At 46.5% G+C, this 23,670-nt stretch overlaps 3 protein-coding genes and 1 long non-coding RNA gene across 4 annotated transcripts in view; 3 read left to right on the forward strand and 1 right to left on the reverse strand.

Moving 5' to 3' along the window:
• Window positions 1-2,169: 2,169 nt before the first annotated feature.
• Window positions 2,170-11,944, forward strand: pask (PAS domain containing serine/threonine kinase). Its single transcript, XM_030114974.1, has 21 exons — window positions 2,170-2,604; window positions 3,108-3,310; window positions 3,394-3,564; window positions 3,700-3,834; window positions 3,933-4,067; window positions 4,263-4,452; window positions 4,853-5,034; window positions 5,105-5,234; window positions 5,366-5,546; window positions 6,433-6,617; window positions 6,697-6,826; window positions 6,906-7,453; window positions 7,531-7,625; window positions 7,680-7,742; window positions 10,029-10,196; window positions 10,278-10,403; window positions 10,497-10,631; window positions 10,718-10,917; window positions 10,997-11,130; window positions 11,216-11,365; window positions 11,448-11,944. Exons 1-21 carry the CDS (start codon window positions 2,430-2,432, stop codon window positions 11,606-11,608), a joined length of 3,597 nt encoding a protein of 1,198 aa, XP_029970834.1. The 5' UTR covers window positions 2,170-2,429; the 3' UTR covers window positions 11,609-11,944.
• Window positions 11,945-12,805: 861 nt separating this feature from the next.
• On the forward strand, window positions 12,806-17,054 carry mterf4 (mitochondrial transcription termination factor 4). The gene is made up of 4 exons (XM_030115378.1): window positions 12,806-12,836; window positions 13,773-14,205; window positions 14,278-14,462; window positions 15,712-17,054. The coding sequence occupies exons 1-4, from the start codon at window positions 12,810-12,812 to the stop codon at window positions 16,105-16,107; spliced, it is 1,041 nt and encodes a 346-aa protein (XP_029971238.1). The 5' UTR covers window positions 12,806-12,809; the 3' UTR covers window positions 16,108-17,054.
• Window positions 17,035-23,670, reverse strand: part of mbnl1 (muscleblind-like splicing regulator 1) — a 52,968-nt gene continuing 46,332 nt past the window's right edge. Inside the window, exon 10 of the transcript XR_003933453.1 lies at window positions 17,035-17,045. The gene's annotated coding sequence lies outside the window, so the exon portion shown is untranslated. The remainder of the gene's footprint in view (window positions 17,046-23,670) is intronic.
• LOC115405704 (uncharacterized) lies at window positions 18,626-19,397 on the forward strand. The gene is made up of 3 exons (XR_003933454.1): window positions 18,626-18,907; window positions 18,992-19,114; window positions 19,194-19,397. It is a non-coding gene; the product is annotated as an uncharacterized LOC115405704 (long non-coding RNA).

Consider the following 23,670-nt stretch of genomic DNA (forward strand, 5'->3'; position numbering starts at 1 on the left):
GCGTACTTATTGTTGGAAAAACCTGCGTCCTAGATGTTTGTGGTGTGTGAAAGTGACTCAGTGATGATATTTATATGGTGGCGTGGCCTCAGGAGTTGGGATGAACTCTGGCCGCTGCAGCTGGAGCCGAACTGTCAGCGTGATGAATCGTTTCAGTACCGGATGAACTGGAATTCTGCTCACAATTATACCAAGAGAGCTAAGTTTAACAAAAAAACATCTGTACTGACTGTTATACATAAATATATATTTCCTTATTAAGCAGCTATGTCAAAATGAGATTTGTGACTCCTTCTGTTGTTTTTCTTCTTTTCCACTTATGCAAAGAAGCGCAGAGTGTACTTTCCTCCAGTGCCGCTCGTCCACTTTCAGTTTGTACTCTGCCAGATTTTCTGTCAGTAGCAATCATGTCTGATTCATTTAATGAATGTCTGTGTTGTGGCTGCAGCGTTTTTCCAGTGGGAACTGGGGAGGTGACGCTCCCCCGGGGGAGCTTGTGGATTTAACAAAGCCATGTAGCGAACGCAAACGTTAATGAAGAGAGTCGGTTAAAATAACACCATATGGACCCTGCAGTAAGTGCACCTGGAACACTTTGATTTCTGTTTTTTTACCCGAGCTCTCCTAATTGCTGGTTTTATGTAATGGGATTATCTCTGTTATGTTCTGTTTGTTCAGACATGTATTTTTAGTGTTGTTCATCAGGTTTGTACATGAAAATAAAAAGCTTATAATTCTCATGTGATATATTTTAAAGGTGTGAATGTTTTTTTCCAGCAAATGTCTCTTGAACATATAAAACTCAAACCATTTTTCTTGCAGCTGATAAAAGTTACGTGTAAATTTGGGGTTCCTGGATTTTTTAATCCATGAATTCCATTATTTGATTAATGAGTTGAGCAAATTTAACAGTGAGAAGACTGTTTGCTGAGGCTGCCAGGTGTGTTTGTGTGTGTGTGTGTGTGTGTGTGTGTGTGTGTGTGTGTGTGTGTGTGTGTGTGTGTGTGTGTTTGGATAAAGAGGTTATAGAACAAAAGAGAAATGACCAACTCAAACAAACAAAACGAACCACATATAAATCAAGACAGTTGATTATTTTTAAGTAAGATGAATAGTGAGTTTCTAAATGAATGAAGAAATAAACAAACAAATAAATAAACGCAAAACAAAAGACTGAATGATTTTTTTCAGTGAAATTATGAAAATATCAGATTTTAATTTACCGTAATAAACTCATTTGCAGGTGTGCTCATGCTGTCATTCAGATAGGTACGTTGTCATCACAAATGATATCTCCCTGAGTGAAGCAATAAAAAGTAACAGATACTTTGGAAATGATTCCCAAAAAATAAACCCAGACAGAAGCTGGTCACCATCCTGATATGCTGTCTAATTTGTATTGTTCTTTCGGGGTTTAGTTCCATCTGTAGATGATAGATTGGTTGGAACTATTTAATTTATCTATTTTATTTCATCTCTGTTTAAGCAGGTGAGTCCCATCGAGATTACAGGATCTCTGGTTCAAGACAGAAGGTTCAGGGGATGAGCTCCAGCGGCCTGTGACTCTGCACAGGATACAGTGAGATGGATGGTTGGATGGATGGATCATGGATGGATCATGGATGGATGATCATGGTTGATGGATGGATGGATGCACGGGTGGATGGACGGATGTCATAGTTGAAAAATGGATAGATGATGAATGGATGGATGGATATATGGATGGATGGATGGGTGGATGGTGAATGATGGATGAATGATCATGGATGGATGGATGGATGGATAGATGATCCGTCCTTGTGGATGACACTACTATGAAAGTGATTTTTCTCAACATCACCTGAAGCAAATCTGTTTTTAAAAGGAGGCTGTTCATAAAAGTTGATATAAGAGCATGAAATGAGTATTTGCATGTGTTTTTTTTAAATTATTTATTTATTTTTGCTCTGCGTTGAACTGAAACGAGAAAGCCTGTCAATGTTTGAGGAGCGGAAAGCTGTTACTATGGAAACGAGGGCGGGCACTTCCGGTTAATTATCCAATGAGAGTTCCCTGTTTGTCCGCGTGGCTTTTGATTGGCTGCGGGAGACGCGCTGTCGCAGCCCGCGGTTTGCAAAAACAAGCTGCCAAGAAGTGGAAGGAGAGCAATAAAGTCCGTGTGTAGTCCGTCCGGAGCGGTCTGAAGGAGGTCCGGGTCGAGCTGAACTCACGGCCACATCGCCTCAGGTCGACGCTCAGACCAGTGGGAGAAGAGTTACTGCGCGAGAGCCGACGGGCTTTGTTTGTGTTAGCATTAGCAGAGAAGTTAGCCGATGGCTAGTTAGCAGGAGAGGTGAGGCTAGCCCTAACCTGCTTTAACTAGTGTTCACCTTAGCAAGGAGGGATCCTGGCTGCGGCGAGTCTGGTATTAAGCCGCTGGATCAGTCACTATGTGGCCTGATGGCTGTGCAGAGAGCAGGCAGGGCGTCTTCGACAAAGGACACACGGTCTGTGTGGTTCGGGATCTGAGCTCGGATCTCCTGGAAGGTGACTTTGACATGAATCAGTCCTATCCGGTGTCCAGAAAGCCCAGCCTGTGTCGTCTGTCCCCCGGATCCATGGATGGTACGTGCACCTGTTGAGTCTGAGAGCTGATCTGAGGCCTGATCCCACCAGTGATTAACATCAACTCAGGTTTCTCTCCTCTGCAGCTATTAGACTGTTTTTAGGCTCCTAACTCTGGCTAATCACAAACAATTTCTCAATAATTTTCCGTGAAGAAATCAAGGAGCCTCACATTTTAGTCACTATATCATAAATTCATGTTTTTCACAAGGGCAAAGGAACTTCTTTTGTGGAGAAATGACAGGAAAGTGTTGCTGGAAGATACAGGGGCTACATTAAAGCTCATCGTAGATTATCTTCTGTGGAATCCTGTTGTGATCAAAATCATGAATAAATAAGAGGAAGATATTAAAAAGACATGATGAGCTACTGACTGACAGAGAAGCAACCTCGTTTTATATTTATCTTATCTAACTCTGAACAGTTCGTTCCTCCAATCACAGAGATGACAGTTGGAGAAATGTTCTCCATCAAAATTATGAAGCCGTAGTTTTTGCTTTCAGGTGATCTGGAAGTTTGCAGATCTGTGGCCACAAGAAACCACCAAAGCTTACTGAACGAGTCGGAGCCACAGCTGCCCGCTGTGTCGGAGACGGAGGAGAGCCTCTATGATCAGCTCTTCTCTGAAGACTTCGGTTTGTCTGAATATCCTGCTGCCTTCAACCTCAACAGGGTCGTTCTCCTCGTCGACCCTGAAACCAGAGAGGTGTGAGAGCGTTCACTGAGCGATGGTGGCCCAGCTTTCATGGGTTTTATTTTCACATTTTAAAACGTTTTTGTTTTTTTTAGGTCTTATCAGTGAATGATCATACCTCTAAGCTGTTTGAGTGCCCAACCACGGAGCTGATAGGAAAGAACCTCTCTTGCTTTTTAAAGAAAAGCAGTCAGATTGTGGACAGAGTGCTGGAAGAAGATTTCCTGCTTGTAGATGGAACCGTGGCTCATGTGTCTGGGAAAGTGGTAAGAAACACGTTAAACCGGAGTACTCGGACTGTCTAGTATCGCTGCCCCTCAGTTAAAAGACTTGAATTCTCTGCGCCGCCGTGACAGGATGCAGTGTGTTTTGGATGCTTGACGAGTTGCTGTTGTCTGTAGGTGGACGCTTTGACGTCATCGGGCGAGGTGCCCGTTTCAGTGTGCACCCACAGACGCTCAGAAAATGAGAAGCACTGCGTTGTCATCATCGAAAAAGTGGAAACGTTATCTGCCTTTTTGTCCTTCTCTCAAGATGTAAGTGCATGGTCTTTCAGCCGCCTCGTGACTCCTCTCTGGATTCTCTTCATTTATTCATAAACTGGACTCAGGGTTTCATTTGATGTGGTTTTCAGGGCATCATCCAAACCTGTGACTTTGCATTTGCCCATCTGCATGGATACCACCACCCTGAGGAGCTGAAGGGGCGGTCTGTTAAGGAGCTCATCCCCTCTTTGAAAACGTCTGTACACAGCCACGCATTGCCCAAAGTAAGCATGCTTCACAGCTGGAAGTGTTCGCCTCAGCTTGAGGGAAGCTTCCCGTCCTAATCTGTCTTTTATGTTGTGTTTACCAATCAGCTTCCTGCACTCTTTACTGGTGAAAAAGAAAAACTGTTTTAGTCAACATTCAGCACCAGGTATTTCTGCTCATCTGCTGCCTTCGCCCTTCCTTGATTCTTTCAGTCGCTGAGGGTTCAGAGAGTGCATGGCCGGAGCAGAGGAGGCCAATCAGTCCCGCTGTGCGTTAAACTTCAGGGAGCAGTCCTCTGTGGGAAACCCCAGCTGCCACTGGGCGGATCTGTAGACAGCCTGGAAATATCCAGGCCGGCGGGCTCCCCTCTCGGCACCGCGGACGTCTGTGAGCGACCTTCAGGTGTCCTCTTTGGTTTAATGTCAAGACAGAGCTGGAACGCAGGGATTGAACAGATGATTAATTCTGAGGAAACTAAAGCATGATTCCCATCCTACAAATGCATTAATCGGCGTATAGTTTTAGACGTGAGCCTAAGAAACAGGATGATGAGCAATAATCAAAACTTTCTAAGGCTGCAAACACTGCTAAAATATGATTAAAAAACAGTTTCAAAATATGTTGATCATGTTAAATGACTACAAGGTGTTTTTGTTGATTCATGGAAAGAAGTGAGTTTTCCAGGATACTGACAACCCAGTTAACACTGTTTTAATGTGTTCTAATGAGTGTTCTGTTGGGTTTTGTTTTATTCTGTTAAGTTTTCCTGTGACTCATCGTGCTCCTTTAAACCACGTCTCAGATGGACAGGTGGACGGCGTCGTGCTCTCCCCCGGTCTGACCATGGAGTACTCCGGGACGGTTTGGGTGTTTGCTCCTGTGAGCGGCCTCCTGGTGCTGCGTCCCGACGGCTCCGTCTCCAGCATCCACCGCCACCTGGCCCTCAGTCTGTTTGGCTACAGCGAGGACGAGCTGCGGGGAAAGGTTAGCTAGCACAAGCAGCCGAGCGGCGGGCCCACTCTCACTTCTGCCACTGCTGCTTTGTCATCCGCAGAGCGTCACTTTCCTGGTGCCCGGCTTCTTCCAGCGGGTGTCTTACTCAGATGGCGAAAGCAGCCTCTTGGATGGTTCTCACTGTGCGGCTGGTAAAGGTCCAGCCCCGTCCAACATGTCCAGAAAATCTGGTGAGGAAACCTTTAAAAAAAACAACCCTCACAAATGGAGCAGATGAGACAAATAATGATGCTTCTGTTAAGATTTCCTCTTAGATGTACTCCTTCTGTCTAAAGTTTGTCCCTGTTCGTCTTCATGTCAGTGTTGGAGCCGTCCTCGCTGGTGGCCGGAGACATGGGCATGGTGCAGCAGGCCGTCCTGGGCAGGACGTCGACGGGGAGAGGCCGGATCTTCACCGGAACCAGCACCACGCTGGACAAGCAGGCCAGCAGCGCCCTGTCCAGCCTCTCTCCGCCCGCAGTGACGTCCACCCGAATGCTTCAGTAAGTCCGACAGACGGCCTCGCCTGGACCACCGACTGTCAGGACGGCTCTTCTCTAATTTATTGATCGAAGGTGGTTGTTATTGGCGCCTCCCGGTGACAGAGCCTGTGATGAAATGTCCTCGGTGTGTGTGTGGTGTGTGTTAGACCAAACACCCGACCACTGAAAGCAGCCCTAGCAACAGCCAGGCCCTTCAGCAGCAGACTGCATTTATATTTAATGCACTCTATAGTCAATCTGGAAACAGGAATTCCCTGGTCAGACATATCAACACACACACTCACACACACACACACTCTCTCTCCGGGTTTCACGCAATAAAATGAGATAACAACACTGTTAAATCTGAGCTTTGTGGAATCTAAATAATGCCTCACATTGTGTTTTCATGAGTGATTAAAATGATAGTAAGCTAAATGTCTGAGTGAGAATAAACTGTTTGGCCTCCTGCTGGTTAAACACGGTCTCAGTATTCCCAGAAAGCTGATGCACTCGGCAGTGACTGATGGTTTGAAAACTGCTTTCATTTAACCAGTCAGTTAAAATTAAAATGAATCGTTCATTTGTTCCACAGTGGCGAAATCTTCACTGCTGCTGCAGTGAGTGGACAATAAATAAGAGTAGCAAATGAATACAAACAATAAAAAACAGTATAAAAACAAGATAACAGTGACAGTATTTTACAGTAATATTAACGATGTGATTGTTGTACAAATTATATAAATAATGTATGCAGTAAATGACTATTTGGACATGGATCTGCTATATTACGATATTCATCCATGAATGTTCAGTCAGTTTTCATTCTCATTCTATAAAGAGCCTGTTGGAGGTTGTTTGTCTGCGTATTGACAGCGGAGCCCTACAGTCAGATTTGTGTCCTCAGGACCATCGACACCGGGGAGCTGATGGAGGAAGCGGCCCGGCTGGCCGCCGGCAGCGTCCGGCTCCACAGCGCTCACTGCACCCAGGAGCTCCTGCACACACTCGGCCTGGTGGAGCCACCTGGGGAAGAACAGCAGCTGGCCGAAAGCGCTCCCCATCACCAAGCTGCTGCCAAGAAGACGCCAGGTGGGATGTTATGCGTCTTCTTCATGTGAAGAACGCCATGCAGGTTAGATGTACTGAGGAATGTTTTCTGTTCCTGCAGAGCCTCGTCCTCAGGACGGCCGTGCTGCCGGGGGGAAACATGGCTGCTGTCCTGTGAAAGAAGCTGAGCAGCGCTCATGTGCCTCTTCCCTCCAAACCTCCAGCTTCGAGGTCATCTCGCTGGAGAGCAGGTGAGAGACGAGTCTCTCTATTCATCCTGTTCTCACCTGTTCCGCGATTAACCCGGTTCATTCAAACTTGCTTTCTCAGATCTTCCTCTGGCTTCTGTGAAAAGTTTGCGGGCCACGGTGTTTCCGGTCCCCCGCAGGCAGAGGGTGCCAGTTCCTGTCGTGCGTCTGAGTCGGCCAGCTGCTTCCTGGACATCGACGCTAACGGGGACGTGGTGACCCGAGCGCTGGCCGACCTGGACCTGAGCAGCAGCCTGGAGCTGATCAGTGCTGGAGGATACCTCCACCACCAGCACTCCCTGCTGTCCTGCGACACGGCCGAGCTGCTGCAGACCCCGTCGCCGTGCGTGATCGACTCGGAGGCGGAGGCTGCAGGAGGAGAGGACGTCACCCCTCACGGGAGAAATGGACCAAACGAAGACGTGGAGACTCCTTCTGCAGCCGGTGAAGCGGAGAGCTCGGACTGCTGCGAGCAGATGAACAACGGCATTCGGTCGGTGACGGACGTCCCCGCAACGTCCACTCCCAAGAAACCAAAGGCGAAAAGCCAGAGACTGCCGGCGGGCCCTGCACACATCCGGGAGGGGCAGTTCGAAGGCAGTGGATACCACAGGGACGGCACACGGATAGGTCGGCGCTCCTCAAAGAAGTTTCCCCCTGGAAACACCTGAAAACAGTCTAAATAAAGTGTTTTTCTGTCTCTCCAGATGTGCTGTGCGACGTGATCAGGACAAACCTTCCTGATGGGAGCGCCCTGTTCTGTGTGTGGATGAGCCGGCTGGGCCAGCAGGGGGCGCTGGGCCAGCAGGGGGCGCTGGGCCAGCAGGGGGCGCTGGGCCAGCAGGGGGCGCTGGGCCAGCAGGGGGCGCTGGGCCAGCAGGAGGCGCTGCTCAACCAGTCAGCGGCCAGTTTAGGACGGGTCAGTGTCTCTCAGTCCCATCAGGCTCATTCCAGCCGCAGTCTGCAGATCCAAACCCTCTCAGTGGTGTGTGTTGAAGAAACATGAAGGTAGAGGTGACACACGGTGCACAGAAAAGTGTCTGCGGCGTTTTATCAAAGTTTGCAAAGTTAAAAATCTCCACCGAAACCATCGTAGATAGACTAAATAGTTTAATGTTTGTGAACATCAAAGTATTTATTTCCACATAATGGAGAAACGATCATTTGAATTTAACTTTATTTCCCAGACTCTGGCTCAAAAAGACAACAAAATATAAACAGGAATGTGTGTGTATAAAAGAAAAACGTGTCAAGGCAAGTTCTGATGGTTCTTTGTGAACTGTTTCCTGTTTAATGTGATAAGAGTCTTTAGAGCTTCGTCCAGGTTTTGAGTCTCAGTCCTCTGCTGAGTGATGCTCAGAGGAGGTCCGAGGTCGTCGCTGCCTGCAGCTGAACTGATGAGGGGGGGGGACGCCACGTCACTTAACTACTGCGCATTCATTCATGAAGTGATAACAAGCCTCCAAACAGTCCTGTAAATCAGGCCCACCAGAGACTGATGAATCAGCAGTAAAGCCAGTTCTACAGCTCAGTGATTCCCTGACAACAAACACACCAACAGGAAATCCAAACTAACGAGGAGAAAGTCATCAAACAGCACATTCTTTCCCAAACTGGTGAATATTCTCCACTTATTGTGTGAAAAATTCAGATTTTTCTGAAAATTCACAAAAACACTGCTGCTGGTGGTGAACATGATGATCATGTCAACATGCAGCGAGTCGACTGATATCTTTCTCTCTCTCTCTCTCACACACACACACACTCACCAGCTACAGACACAACTAAGATTAAACTGCGGTACACTTTTGAAATTTTTTTTTAAATTAGGGCTGTCACTTTAATGCATTAATTAATTACACTGCAAATTAATGCATTAAAAAATTAATCTAAGATTAATTATAGCACACTTGAGTGGCAGTTCAATGTGAATGGAACTGTTGTCTTCTTTAGAGGCATGTTGTACTTGTAGTATTCGTTTTGAATTGCTGTATTGAGTTAACTTTAGTCTTCATTTTGAATTTATTTTGCTTCAGGGGCTGTTTGAGACTCAGCCTCTTTTTATTTCAGAATTTTTTTTTAATCTGTATTTGTACTGCATTTTTGATTAGAGCACCAGGCCGAACTGGTTTGCTGGGATGTAGTTCAACTTTTTCTTCTTTTGAGTTTCATTAATGAAACAAACTGAAAGTGTTGTTTAAGTTTCCTGATTGGTTTAGTTTGTTTTGGACGAGACGTCCTGACTGAGCTTCAGTCGTCCTCAACAAAAATGTGGATTTCAGATCTTCTCTTCTCTGTGTTTCATTTGATGAGTCCTGCACGACAATTCTGTAACGTCCCTGAATTTGAATTCTTCACTTGGGGACCTAAAGCAGATATGAGATTAAAATGCGATTAATTAGATTAATTAATTACAAATCCTGTAATTAATCAGATTAATTTTTTTGATTGCATGACAGCACTATTTGAAAGCTTGCTGTGGTTTTTAAGGTCCACTCCTCCTCCTAACTGATTTATGAAGCGCAGCCCCTCATTCTGTTCTCTGGTTCTGATTTGAGCTTCACTGGCAGGAGTGGTTTTGGCCCCCACGCCACGAGTTTCACCCCCTCCTGAGGGTGAATACACAGATAATCACATCATTGTAATCACTCCTGGATGATCAACAACAAAGCCAACACACTGCTTCCAGGTGATTTTACCACAACTCCTCCCCGCACTCCTAAATTGTCTTTTAATCACCAGGATGTTCTTTCAGATGATTCTGGAATCCCAGATTTAAATCTGGCTGCAATGTTGTGAAGGAAGCTGTGAAAGAAGCCATCCAGGTCAGAGTGCATTGATCAGGAAGCCTCAAACATCTCGTCTCATTTGCAATGCGGTCCTTTGTCTCCCTCAACGACTCGGCAGCCTTTCATAGAAACCCAGTGGAGGTAACCACGCCTCTCACCTGGCCGCAGTTTCAGTGACACAACGACCCTCATCAGGCCGGCGCATTCATGCTGTACATAACAAAGAGCGGTCAGCTCTGATTGGTGGCTCCACGGTGTATTTACTGGCCTCCCAGACCAGCGGCTCAGAAGTGACGGGACCTTCTGGACGAGAGCGCCGAGCCTCGGAGACCCCGACCAGGACCAGAAGCAGGGCTTTTCTCACCTGAGCCTGGCTGCTGCGCCTCAGGTTTACTCCTCAGTCGTTGTGTTTTCAGAGGACGAGCGAGGCCGCCGCGAAGGACACCAAGTGCTCCACCATGGACTTCGAGCAGTCTCAAGCTTGCGACGGGCAGTTTGAGGAGGAGTACCAGCCAGTCAAGTCCGTGGGCCGAGGAGCCTTTGGCTTCGTGTGGAGGGCGGTGAGGCGCTGCGATGGACAAGAGGTAGGAAAACTCTTCTCTCTGATTTAAAATACGCTGCGTTGGCTTTTCTTAAGCTAAAAAACAGTTCTTCAACGTCTGCAGGTAGTGGTGAAGTTCATCAGCAAAGCCAGAATAGTGAGCGACTGCTGGGTGGACGACCCCATGCTGGGCCGAGTGAGCCAGGAGATCGCCATCCTGACACGGGTGCAGCACCACAACATCGTCAAGGTAAGTTTCTTCACAGTCCAGGATGTTGCTGCTCGTGTGAAGCCCGTCTCTCCTCTGGAGTTGGTCTGATCTCCAGCCTGTTCGTGTGCTCAGGTGCTGGAGGTGTTTGAGAATGGGCGGTACTTCCAGATGGTCATGGAGAAGCACGGAGACGTCCTGGACCTCTTTGAGTTCATAGACCTTCAGCCGAGGCTGGACGAGCCGCTGGGCAGCTACATCTTCAGACAGGTACCAGTCTGACCCTGGAAATTCAAGTAACTGCCGGGTTCCTGCTTTGTTCCTGTTTTAAAGTGAGTGTTTTTGTCTCTCCCCAGCTGGTGGCGACGGTCTTCTATCTGCGCTCCAAGAACATCCTCCACAGAGACATCAAAGACGAGAACATCATCATCGACAAGAGCTTTCACATTCGACTGATCGACTTCGGCTCCGCCGCCATGATGGCTCCCGGGAAGCTCTTCCACACGTTCTGCGGCACGCTGGAGTACTGCTCCCCCGAGGTGCTGCAGGGGAACCCGTGAGTAGCAGTCGCACCGCAAACTCACAAGCACGCTCCGTCTGTTGAGCGTTGAGTGCGACCATGTTGTCTTGTGTAGGTACGAGGGTCCAGAGCTGGAGATGTGGTCTCTGGGGGTTCTGCTGTACACCCTCCTGTTCGGTGAGAATCCCTTCTGCGACGTGGGAGAGATCCTGGAGGCCAGGCTGAACCTCCGCTATCAAGTCTCTGAAGGTTTGCCTCCCCTGTCTGTCTCGGAGAACAGGATGCTTGTGGGGGTTTTTTGGAGACGCTTTAACGGCCTCCTGTTTGCTTTCAGAGTTGCAGGGTGTGCTGCACGGCCTGCTGCACCCTGACCCCACTGAGAGGATGACTCTGGACCAGCTGCTGCTGCAGCCCTGGGTCAGCCAGCCCATCTCACTGGCCGAGTACAGCTGGTCCGAGGTGGTGCCTTCCAGTCCCGGACACTGTCAGTATTTTTCTTTTTAACAATCAAAGCTGAAGAGATGCAGCCATATTCTCACATACTAACAACCCTCTTCTCCTTACAGGCTCGCCAGAGCGAGAAACCAAGTATGAGGCGCCCATGGGACAGGACCTGTTCCCACGTGACGGCGAGGAGACTCTGTCTGATGAGGAGGAAGATGAGGAGGAGATGTTGTCCAGGGCTGCTCTGGAATCGGAGCTCCAGAAGTACCTCCGCGAAGATTAAAGCCTGGATTTATGAGGAGAAACCAGCAGATATTCCTCCAACATTTGGTCCACAGAAGTGTCACTGCGGTGTGAAGAAGGGAAACTCGTTAGTCCAGCACAACAAAGACTTTCAGTCTTTTCTTATTCATTACTGATTCATCACAAAGTGCTGCTCGACAGAATTCTCAGAGCTTCAGTGGGATTTTTATATGCATTTCTTTTTTTAATTCTATTCATTTTATATTTATTCTTTTAAGTTTGGGTTTTAAGTTTGAGTTGAAGCTGCGAAATATTAGAAGTGTTGACCAGATTCCCAGGTCACCTGTAGAATCCACAACTTCAAGCTGAGAGAAACCATGCAGGGAGGACTTTGACTGTTCAAGGAACTCGCTCTGATAAACTGTTTCCTTCACAAGATTTTAATCTTGAAGATGTGAATAGGTACAAAGTTATTTACAGAATTTTATCTATTTATTTGCATACAATAAATATTTTGCCATGAACAGATTGTCTGTGTTCTTTGGGATAAGACCTGTTTTAAAATGACACCTTACTGCTGTTGGATGAACCAAAATTTGAATTGTATTTTGTAAACTTGTTGGCCAAGTTTTTTTTTTTTTTTTAAAGTTTGCTTCACACACGGTTCAGAAATCAGCATCTCTGCTGGTACGACACTGAGTTACTGTAGATAAAATGGGCATTGCACACATCAAGGAAGACATTTCCAGCACCTCTACATGAGGACTCTCAGCAGAGTGACGCTCCAGTGGGAAACCGAGTCCTGTCCCAGCTCTGAGTGGGTACGACTGGGAAAAAGTCTGTATTGCATAGGTAGACTATGAATACTCTTAAGGGTTTATGGCGTGTTAATTATCAATAAACTCAAACATGTTTTTGAACCGTTGCAAAGTAAAGCCATGCACAGAGAGAACATGCAACCACACAAATTCTGGACTCAAACTTACATTACTCTGCGTGCTGAAAACACATAAATATACTGTATACTGTCATGCATAATTAATAAAACTAAACTATTTTATCAACCGAAACAAGAAATGAATAAATAAAACAATGTGAATGTGGTAGCGTTGGCAATACTAAATCTAACAACTATAAGGAACTGAATTAAAACTGTATTTATTCTAATAACGGAAATGTGCAAATCGGAACTTTTGGGTTGTTGAAGTTGTTGTACGGAACACTAAGAGCGACGGACCAGAATGGCAAGTCGAGTTGTTTTGACACAGGTGAAAAATGCTTTTTGAAAATTACATTTTAAAGTATTTCCACTTCAAATATACTATTTACTGTACGTGTGGCTTTTGGAAAAGCGTTAAACTCGCGAGATCCGGAAGCGGAGTGGAAGACTTTATTCACGTAACCTTTCATTGGCTAACTGGAGTTGAAAAGAGGTTTTCACCTTCGGTTCACTGAGAGTACGTCCAATAATCTAAATAACTGTTCACCGTTACAGCTTCAATTGTATGCAGTTTACTTATTTTAGTCTCAGTTTAGTTAGACTCGCAAATAAAAAATAATTCATGATTTTCATCAGAAACGTGTAGAATCCTCAGTGGATCGCTGCGGTCGGTCTCTGAGAATCTCGTAAACTCACATCTGAGACCCACATAAATACTCGCGAAGGTCAAGTGAGTCCCTTATTTCTTTCCTCAACTCCCTGCACTTCCCAGACTGCTCTGCTTCGAACCTGGATCTCCGTCCTCCACTGCTGCCTGTATTCCCCGATAAACTGACAAACTCGCTTCTTCACTTCATCTTCAGGACTTCACCAGTCTGCTCACACTTTCAGCTCGTATCGCTCCTCATTTCAGTTTTCTGCTGACTGAAATCATCTGATATAGAGCTTAAAGCTCTTCACATTTATTCCTTAAATACCATATAACCAATCATGAAGGGTCACTGCACTTGCTTTTAGCTTTTATCAATTTGTTTTTAAAAGTAAATCACTGTCGACACTATAAATCCTACTTTCCTTCCTTTTAAGACTGTGTGACTCTGTTATTGAATGCATGGATGTATTTGTTCAAATATTTTTCTCCTCACTGCCTCATGGTCAGTAATTATTATAAATGAGAGGTGCTTCTCAGTGAACCTACTTGGTAAAATAAATGTGAAAATAAATAAACAGTGAGTGTGCTAAATGATTACATTTCTTTCCAAAGGCCCTTCGTTGGACTGTCAGACACATTATTTCATCTGGAAGATGTCGTCTCCCGGCTCCTCCTCGTCTCCCGGCTCCTCCTCGTCTCCCGGCTCCTTGCAGCGGCTGCAGGGCGCTCTGCTCCTCCAGCAGCCGCCACCACCAGGACCCGACTCCTCCGTCTGGGAAAGCGGTGTCCGAGCCATCTCTGCACTCTCTGGCTGAGCTGGGCTTCACGGAGGCCCAGGCGGGGCAGATCCACCAGGCCGTGTCCTCTCTGAAGAAAAGAGGCGCCGGCAGAGACGTTTTGTCGTCGCTCACCGTCATGCTCGTCCTGGGGTTCAACTGCAGCAGTGTGCTGAAGCTGCTGGAGAAATGTCCTGAACTCTGCACCGTGAAAGAGGCCCAGCTCCAGCAGCGCATCAACAACCTCAGGAAACTGGGTCTGATTGAAGGTGAGCGCGGCAGCGGTGTGCTTCTCCGCCGGTGACACTGCCTCGGTGGTGAACCTGCGTTCTCCCTGACAGGCAGCCTGCAGAGGACGGTGGCTCATTACCCCGACGTCCTGACGGTCCCCGTGAAGACGGTGAAGAGCGTGATGCACTTCCTGCGGGAGAAGTGCCTCTTCACCAGCCAGCAGCTCACACACATCCTCAGAGACAGTCCGCAAGTGGTCCTGGAGGACCTGGACCAGCTGGAGTACAAGTTTCAGGTCAGACCCTCCAGCTGTGAAGCAAAGTAAAACATGGGGAGTTCAGGGGGGGGGGGGGGGCATTCGTGGGTGGGGCTCTCTCAGTCTGTACACTTGCAGCCTCTCGTGTCCTTCAGCGTGTCCTTCATCTTCTGGGTCCACACGGCTCTGCTCATCAGGGCGCAGCTGGACAGAGGACAAAGTCCACTTCTCAGTCTTTCTGGACTCTTCCAGTCCCTCTGGGTCTCAGTCCAGCCTGTGGAGGACTCTCAGAGCTCAGTGGACTCTTGGTCCTGTTGATCCGCTGATTGCTGTGGTTTCCGTCTCATGGGGTCAAAATGTGAGCAGCCTGATGAGGGGGGCTGTTTGAATACCGATTCTGATTGATCCCAACATTTATCAATCCATTCAAACAGGTGTTGTCAGTTTCTCTGTGACGCTCCTTGTTACAGCAAGTTGTCCAAAAATGACTGAAACACTGAAGAAAAGTTTAGTGGAGGTCACATGAAGGTCACCTGGAAAGACCAGAATCCCTTTTAGGCTCATCCTGAAATTTCACCCCAAAGCCTGAAACAGCCAGCTTATTGTGAGTAGTGCGTTTTATATATTTAGTAGAATAACTTTTGAAAAGTAACGTTTGCCAAAATCCAATTATTTATTGTTGAAATAAATATCTAAAATGCATATTTTAGTTGATTTCTACCTTCTTATGACTGACTGGAGGCATTTTTTAATCCATCACAGTGATGATGTGATCAAATATTTAGCAATAGTATTGAGATTTTTTCCTATTTTAAAGCAGGTAAGAAGCAGTGGAAGCTGCGGGGAAATAAGCAGCACAGTTTGTGTGATTAAGTGAAGTTTGAAGCAGAAGCTGTCATCAATTCAAACCTCTCTCAATTATAAACCTGACATATTTAAACGTGGATGCAGTTCTTGTTTTGAACTGTCTGGAGCTTTAAAGGCATGTGAAGAAATGAGACCAAAGACCTGCCTGCTAAAATGTTGGATGTTTTTGACCCACGGGAGGGAACCAAAGCAAACCCACACGCACAGGCAGAGCATGCAAACTCGCACAGCAGGCTGTGAATTTGGCTGAGCTCTGCTGGTTCAGCCCGGAGCACAGCTGCAGTTCTCCCTCTGGTGGCTCTGGTTGGATTTGCTGGTCTGTGGAGAAATCCAGATGATTTGCATCACGTTTTCGGCTGTTTTTTATCGACTACGGTGGCCCAGAAGGCAAAACTAAAGCCGTTTCCTCTTCTCTCCGCAGTACGTCTACTTCCGGATGGGCGTCAAACAGGCCGACATGGTGAAGTTTCGTCTGTTCCGGTTCACGCTGGACGAAGTTCGCTGTCGACACGCCTTCCTGGAGCGGCGAGGCTTCTATCAAACCCCGGACAAGAAGGGACAGACCCTCATCATCAACCCCAGACTGGACAGCGTCCTCCACTCGGACCTGGACTCCTTCCTCACACACGTGGCCCAGGCGTCCGCCGAGGAGTACCGCGTCTTTCAAAAACTGTTGGCCAGGGAGTGGAAGGAGGAGGAGCTGCAGCAGGGAGGGATCCAGGCTGAGCGTGAGGAAGAGGAGGAGGAGGAGGAAGCTGATGACGACGAGGATGAAACGACAGGGAATAGTGGATATATGAAGAGGAGGAAGAGATGAATGAGACAAGCTGTCAGAGTTTACAGCAGAACGGAGCTAATCACTGTACATATCTGTTTCTGTTAGATTAAAAACCCCTGCTGTGGACAATTCCCCCGCACTGCTGGAAATAAAAGATAAAACCTGCTAATTTCACAGTCAGTGTTTTCTGAGGAAGAAGGAGGAAATGTGTCTCCTCACACCGTCAACATTCTGTCACTCTTCACCGCTCGGAGAGTCAGACCAGCTGCTTTTGATAAGAGGATCCTGGGATTAGCGAGGAAGGGAAAGGAGACGCTCAGTACCTGACTTTAAGCAGGATTGTGAGGCGTCAGGAGGCGAATGAGGAGAGAAGCAGAGCTGAACTGCTGATTGTGCAGACTGAGACTGTTTACAGCGCAGCGCAAAGCAGCTCTGTTGTTTGCAGAGGGTGTCCATAAGGCTGGTGGTTAACCAGATGCTCAGTGTCCTGTGATGGACTGGAGACCTGTGGTAGTGTAACCTGTCCTCGACCGCAGCCAGCGGAGACTGGCTCCAGCTCTGCAACCCTGAACTGCGGGAAGTGGTGTCGAGGATGAGTGGATGAGCTGGTTTAGGATTCAAGAAGGAAGAAACGCTCCATTTCACAAGCTGTGGCCCGATCGACACCAACGGCACAAAGTTCTGAGCGCGAGCGTCGTCACCTGGTGGCTTGGGTAAAAGCTGTGTTGTTCTGGTCTGCTCTGGTTGTCGGTCGGCCCTTCTTCTCACTGCCTTTACTGGACTTTGCTTCGATTGAAGTGTTTCATGTTGGGTTTCTGGTTTCTCCTCTCTAAATTAAAGGTTTTCCCACATGGTGTCGGACATCGTGAGTCATCGTCTCCCAAAACAAACAATGACACCAGATGTCTCAACTTCAGCCCTGAATGTTTAACATTTTCACTTCAAATGTCCCAAAATTGCAGAAGGCTTTCATTTCACTCATCTTCAAGCCGGTTAAAATGTCCTTACTGAACATGTCTGTGTCTCAATGTGGAGTTTGCATGTTCTCCTCATGCATGTTGAGTCAATGATGTGTGAGTGTGTGAACGGCTTTCCATCTATGGAGGATAAAGGATCACTGCTTTTTGACAGATGTCCAGTCAGACACACACCAACAGGATGAAGACACCACAACACTTCTCGGCTCTTTTTTTTAGCTGTACGTGGCTGCCCTCTAGTGGAGAGAATTGAACTGCACCTCACTGAAAGAAAAACACTCATTCTCGCCAGTAAACAAGAATTATGTCTTGATGTATGGAGGAAAAGTATCCAAAGCAAGCCACAGACTCAGAGAGAACATGCAAACTCACCACAGAAAGACCCTGTCACCCTGAGGGTTTGAATGTGGAGTCCTCTCCCAGTGGGAGGGAATACTGTCCACTGCACACTGTGTGAAGATGAGCTGGTGGATGAATGTGGGGGAGCTGAGAGCACCTCTGTCTGCTGGCTCCTCCCACTCAGCTGGATGTGAGAGCTTTTAGTCTGTTTCAGTCCTGGATGAGTGAGGACTGTTCTTCACTGTTCCCAGTGACTCATCCACAGCCGTGCACCACCTGAATCCTGCAGAAACAGTCCAACCAAACATTGGTAGAGCAGTTCCAGCAATGCATCAACTCAAACCCTGTTAACCATCACGAGGTGCAGATAACTGGGAGAAACTTACCGTTGAGAAACAAGATGGATCCGTTGTGTTGAAGGGTTTATATCTATTGCTGCACCTAAATGACCTAATGTGCTTGATAACAACAGGAAGTGAAAAGCCAGCTAAAACCTGTTTTTCAGTAAAAAGCTTAGCAGATGTTGGGTAACCAAACACAGATGGTTTCAATAGTTTCATGACACATCTCAGACACAAACATCTTGTTTTGGCAGAGGTCAGGACCAGTCTGTCCAGCCATTGCTCGGGGCGAGCCCAGCCCAGCAAGAAAACTGTTTATAAGCGTAAGAGATCAGCAGCCACTCTGACAGCTCTCCTGCAGAAGCCTCAGTCAGTTTGGACGATTACCTGCTACTACTGCTTGATCAAGACTTAGACTGCAAGACGTTGTCTTAGTTTTTTTTTATTTTAAAGGTGAAATACACGATTTTCTCGAAAAGATGAAGCCCCACGTCTGTTACTCACTTTTTGAACAACGCGCATGCGCCATACCATCCGCCCGGCTCTCCTGCTTCTCCCAGGAAACGCGGAAGTGTACGAGCGCGATCTCCTCTTCTCCGGCGTGCACGGCTCTGTTTACAGTTTCTGCGATCCGCCTCGCTCATAAATAAAGCTTTTTTTTCCGAAACAGTTACAGTTTCATTATGTCAGACTCGCCATCGGTCAGTACGAGCTCAGAAGCTCATCGGCTACATAAACACTCTGAATGCGCATGCGCAAAACGGAGAAGCTGATTGGGCGCAGGCACGTAGAACCGCCTTACGAAAGCAGCTCGTCAGAATGATTGATAAACAGACCCACCAATTATTTGGGTGATCCACCCGGAAATCAAAATGTTGTATTACACCTTTAAATGCTTAATAAGTATAAAGAACATTGCTGGAGACTCAGTGCCTGTAAAAGTCTGGTCTCAACAACAACAGCAGGGAGAGGAGCCTGGACACGTTAGAAAGATGAAGAATTCAGTGTTTATTGTAGCTTTATTCATGGCCTGCTTGTGCAACGCTGGAGTTCTGGAGCTGGGTCAGCAAACAGAAGAAACTAATAATACCACCAGAACAGAGACATGTTGCTGCTGTGGAAAAGCAGCTGGGAATGACGGAAGCGATAAGCCAGTGGATCCACTGCAATCACAACTCCAGGGTAAGATCAGAGGTTTCTGTCTCATTTCCACTGGATTTTCTGATATTTCTTCTAAACGAACAATGGTTTTTTACAACCTGTAAGGCAACCGTGTAGCATTCGGAGCCGCCCTCAGCGATGTTGGAAATCTGGGACCCTTTAACACTCACACTACATTAGTCTACCGCTACGTCTTCGCAAACACAGGCGCATACAATCCAACGACAGGTAAAGGTTCCATCCACAGGAGTTTTTACATGCAGTCAATACTCAAGTGACATACTTGTACTGTGTTGATTGTTCCCAGGTATTTTCACTACCCCAGTCAGAGGAATCTATTACTTCAGCTTCTCTGGTCATAATGCATCAAGCAGACCAATGGGCTTGCAGCTGATGAAGAACGGAAGGCACATGGTGACCGTTTATAACCACCCGGCTGGAAATCGCTTTGAGACGGCAACAAATGGGATGGTTCTGCAGCTTGAAGTGGGAGAACAGGTGTACATGAGTCTCATGGCCAACACCTGGATCTTAGATAACATGAACCATCACAGCACCTTCACAGGGTTCTTGTTGTTTCCTGTGTGAGTCGAATGAAGTTCAGAAAAGCAGAGGTAAAGAAAAGAGAATGAGCTTAGATGACTGTTATTTTGTCAACATTTTATTTTATTCCATTTGAGAATCACTCATAGAAACTTTAGTTCACATTTACACAGGATCGGCCATGAACCATGAAAAGGTGATGAGTGTGTGTGTGACATCAATTGAAATGAAAAAAACTGTTTCTTTATTAAAATTTAAAATGAGTAGTTTTTGTTCATCTTCAAACACAGTTCAAACTATCCTTACATGTGTATTGCCAACCCATGTCTCTCTTCTCATCTACTGTATGCTCCCTCTCTCTCTCTCTCTCGCTCTCTCTTGCCTTGTTTTTTTCCTTTCCAGTCTCTCATCCTTGCTCACGAGAAACTGCTGCGTTTTCTCTGTAAAAGTCTCTGGAAATGATTGTGCTGTACTTGGCACTATATGAATAAAGCTGAATTAAATTGAATGGTGAGTTGTGTTATACATATTACAGTGTCCTAATAATTTTAATTAATGCTCGTAATGTGAAATAATATGGAAATTAAATGCGGAATAATTTTTCGAATATGATGAACTTTATTGTTTTTTGTAAAAACCCCCCCAAAAAAAAGAAAAAAAAAAAGAAAACCAACATCTTTAGAACTGATGCATTGTTGCAACTCCTCAGTCAGGAAAGTAGAAGATTACGTCTTCATACAGAAAGAAGGAGCGGTATTGGAACAAAGTGTCACGTGACTTGACAGAGATACAGCCATAGAGGAGCTTTTAAATAGAAATACAGACATCTAAAGACATATCTATTCTGTTTTAGTTTATTTTACTAATGTAAAAATGCTGTCTACAGTCACAAATGAAATTTGGTTGGTGTCTTTTGTTATATTACCAACAGTAACATCTGTGTAAGTTAGATTCATGTAGTATTTCCTGTTTGAAACTTATTATGTCAAGTGTCCATTTATTTAATTAATTATATACCGGTATTCAGTTTTATAATAAATAATCGAACATTCAATTTAAAGTTTCATTAAAGCTCGTGTCCGGAGTTTCCTTTCATTTCCAATGTATGTGTCATTTTTTAACAGAGCTTAAATGTGTTTGTCTGGTTCAATAAAGCAATATAAAAATGTATTTATGAGCCCCGCCTAAGTCTCATAGACCCCCATGTTGTCTGAAAAAGCGCCGGTCAGCGTCAGCTAATAGATTTCGAGCTTCCGCCTTGTTGTGCTGTCAGTCACCGTGTGGAGCAGCCAGAGAGCACGGCCGCTCGCCCAGCAGAGGAGAGTTCGCTCCGCAGCAGCCGCCCTGCTTACCTCAGATATATCCAGTCTGCTGAACATCCACCGTAAACAGCTGAACATGGAGGATGCTGTAGGACTCGGAGGCTCTCATTTTCACCCGACAGATAATGCACGTGCACAATTAAAGAGGTGTGGCTTGTACCCCTTTCCCACTGGCCAAAAAACCCGTTAAAACCCGCTAACTATCGCCTCCTCATGACAGTGGGAAAGCGTATTACCGGGTCGATATCCCAGGTCGTTCGACCCTGCAATAAGCCGTGGTTACTTTGTCCCGGCATTTTAGTGGGAGGGACACATCCGGGGACTTACATGATGGCTTCGACGCAGCGCGGCTCCGTTAGCGTGCTAGTTGTTGTTTCTGGACACAGCGTGAGATTTCCTTCAAGATAGAGAGACCAGAGAGCTTCCCCTGATCCGTAGGGAAGAGGAGATTCGTCCACAGGTATCTGCTGCATTGTTTACTTTCGTTTTGCTCCGTCGCGCTGATGATGTCATCAACGTGGGACACCATCGGTGCGGGAAAACGCAGCATTGCGGTTCGGCAGCAGGGGCTAGACGCGGGTCTGCATGCAGTGGGAAAGGAGTCAAGCCGCTCGTTAGCGGGTCGCAGACACGGTCGACCCGCTAGTTCCGGGTTCCTCAATTAGCGGACCGCGTCACACATCGCTGCAGACCCAGGGCAAATGTATGGAAAAAAAAAGAAAAAAAACCTTTCTCTAAATGCTCCGTGTTCCGTGTGAGCACCGCTCTGCTGCGTGCTCTGTGGCAGTGAGTGCTCGGCACTGGCCGGCATCCTTCGGTATCCCCCCCCCCCCCTCCCTTCAGGATTTGTATTTGAGGACCCCTGTGCTAGTTGCAGTGGGAAAGCGGTATTAGTCGCTCATGAAAGCAGAGGGAGGGCGGAACCCGAGATGCTGGATTAAAAACAAACCTCTCTCTTTCAAGACTCCGGGGATCAAAATTAATTGACATAGTTAAACAATTCTGGGACAGACTGGCGAACTGTCCAGGGTGTACCCCGCCTTCGCCCACAGCAGCTGGGATCGGCTCCAGCCACCCGCGACCCCGAAAGGGATGAAGCGGCGGAAAATGAATGAATGAATGAATGAAACAATTCTGGTTAAATTAATGCAATAGTTACTTTACCTTGTAAATATAAATAGTTACTTTCAAAATATTGTAACTCACGCAGTTAGTTTTTTGAATAAGTAACTAGTAACTACAACTAATTATTTTTAAAAGTAACTTGTCAAACACTGGCACCAAATATCTGAATTTGTGTCCCAATGCAGAGTTAGCATGTTCTCCTCATGCATGTTGAGTCAGTGATGGTGTGAGAATGAGTGAACGGCTTTCCATCAATGAAAGATAAAGGACCACTGCTTTGTGACAGATGTCCAGTCAGACACCACCAACAGGACGAAGACGCCACGAGACTCCTGGACTCTTTTTTTTGTGCTGTGCGTTGCTGCCCTCTAGTGGAGAGAAAAGATCCTGCACCTCACTGAAGGAGCAACACTCATTCTCACCAGGTAACAAGAAGCATGTCTTGATGCAGTGAGGAAAAGTATCCAAAGCAAGCCACAGACTCAGGGAGAACATGCAAACTCACATCAGAAGGACCCTGTCACCCTGAGGGTTTGAACGTGGAGTCCTCTCACTGTGGAGGCAATACTGTCCACTGCACACTGTGTGAAGATGAGCGGGTGGATGAATGTGGGGGAGCTGAGAGCACCTCTGTCTGCTGGCTCCTCCCACTCAGCTGGATGTGAGAGCTTTCAGTCTATTTCAGTCCTGGATGAGTGAGGACTGTTCTTCACTGTTCCCAGTGACTCATCCACAGCCGTGCACCACCTGAATCCTGCAGAAACAGACTGATTCAGGCAGTCCAACCAGTCACCTAAGAGTGCTCTTGAAGACAGACCAGACCGTCTGTGGAGGTGACATATCTGCTGCACGTGAGCGAAACATGGAGTCGTTTCTTTCTGTTGTCTTATCTTGTTTTCCTGTGCTGATATGTTTTAGAGCTACCATAGATACTTATCAGTTTTATATTTGTGCTGAGGAGTAATGGTGAAACAGTGAGATTTTAGTGCAGTAAAGCTGTTTTTCTTTCACAGCTGCATAATATTTTCAAAACTCATTGATGTGATGGCTTCAATCACCCCCTGACTGCTTGAAAGTCCTTGAAAATTATCCTTCCTCCAAAACTAGGAGCAATTTACAAACTGTCATTCACCTAATATGCATGTTTTGGACTGTGGGAAGAAACCCCTAAATGCACAGGAAGAAAATGCAGAAAAGATTAAATATGCTGATCTTAAAAAAAAAAAAAAAAAAATCCTCATTGAAATATCCTTGTTTGGATTTTTAAAGAAAACAGATGCAGGACTTTTGTTATCTGCTTTATGATGATGCCCGTTGCCCAGTGTTGGCTCTGTGTGTTTCACCGTCTGTTCAGACCGGCTCCTCCTCCCTGCAGAGCTTGATGACTTACGCACAGAAGGAAGTCAGAAGGTCAAGGCTTCACGTGAGGGCTCGGCCTCCTGAGTGGTGTTTGCATGTTGTCCCTGGGAGGGTGTGTGGACTGCTGACCTGTACAGGGTGCACACAGATTGTCAGCCTTGACTTGACTAAGTGGTTGAAAAGATGCACTGATGTGGTCATAAACACGGCCGGATTCCAGTAATGCATTAACGCATTTGTAAAGCAATTCCAGTAATGCATCCACTCCGGGCCTGTTAACAGTCACGAGGCACAGATAACGGAGTGAGGCTTATCTGTGAAGAACAAGATCATTTATTGTTGACCCTTTGATCAAGAAGTTATCCTGGTTCTGATGACAGATTTTTATGAGTCTGAAGGTTGCTTCCTCCTCTGTGAGCATTATACAGAGCACAG

Source organism: Salarias fasciatus, chromosome 18 (assembly GCF_902148845.1).
Source record: "Salarias fasciatus chromosome 18, fSalaFa1.1, whole genome shotgun sequence".
Classification (NCBI taxonomy): Eukaryota; Metazoa; Chordata; class Actinopteri; order Blenniiformes; family Blenniidae; genus Salarias; species Salarias fasciatus.

What these genes read in the sequence shown, in the direction of transcription:
- pask (XM_030114974.1), top strand. Translation starts at nt 2,430, where the DNA reads ATGTGGCCTGATGGCTGTGCAGAGAGCAGGCAGGGCGTCTTCGACAAA. An exon ending in TCGACCCTGAAACCAGAGAG is followed by an intron (nt 3,311 to 3,393) that starts GTGTGAGAGCGT and finishes TGTTTTTTTTAG; the next exon opens with GTCTTATCAGTGAATGATCA. An exon ending in GCCTTCCAGTCCCGGACACT is followed by an intron (nt 11,366 to 11,447) that starts GTCAGTATTTTT and finishes TTCTCCTTACAG; the next exon opens with GCTCGCCAGAGCGAGAAACC.
- mterf4 (XM_030115378.1), top strand. Translation starts at nt 12,810, where the DNA reads ATGGCAAGTCGAGTTGTTTTGACACAG. An exon ending in GTCGAGTTGTTTTGACACAG is followed by an intron (nt 12,837 to 13,772) that starts GTGAAAAATGCT and finishes TTCTTTCCAAAG; the next exon opens with GCCCTTCGTTGGACTGTCAG. An exon ending in AGCTGGAGTACAAGTTTCAG is followed by an intron (nt 14,463 to 15,711) that starts GTCAGACCCTCC and finishes TTCTCTCCGCAG; the next exon opens with TACGTCTACTTCCGGATGGG.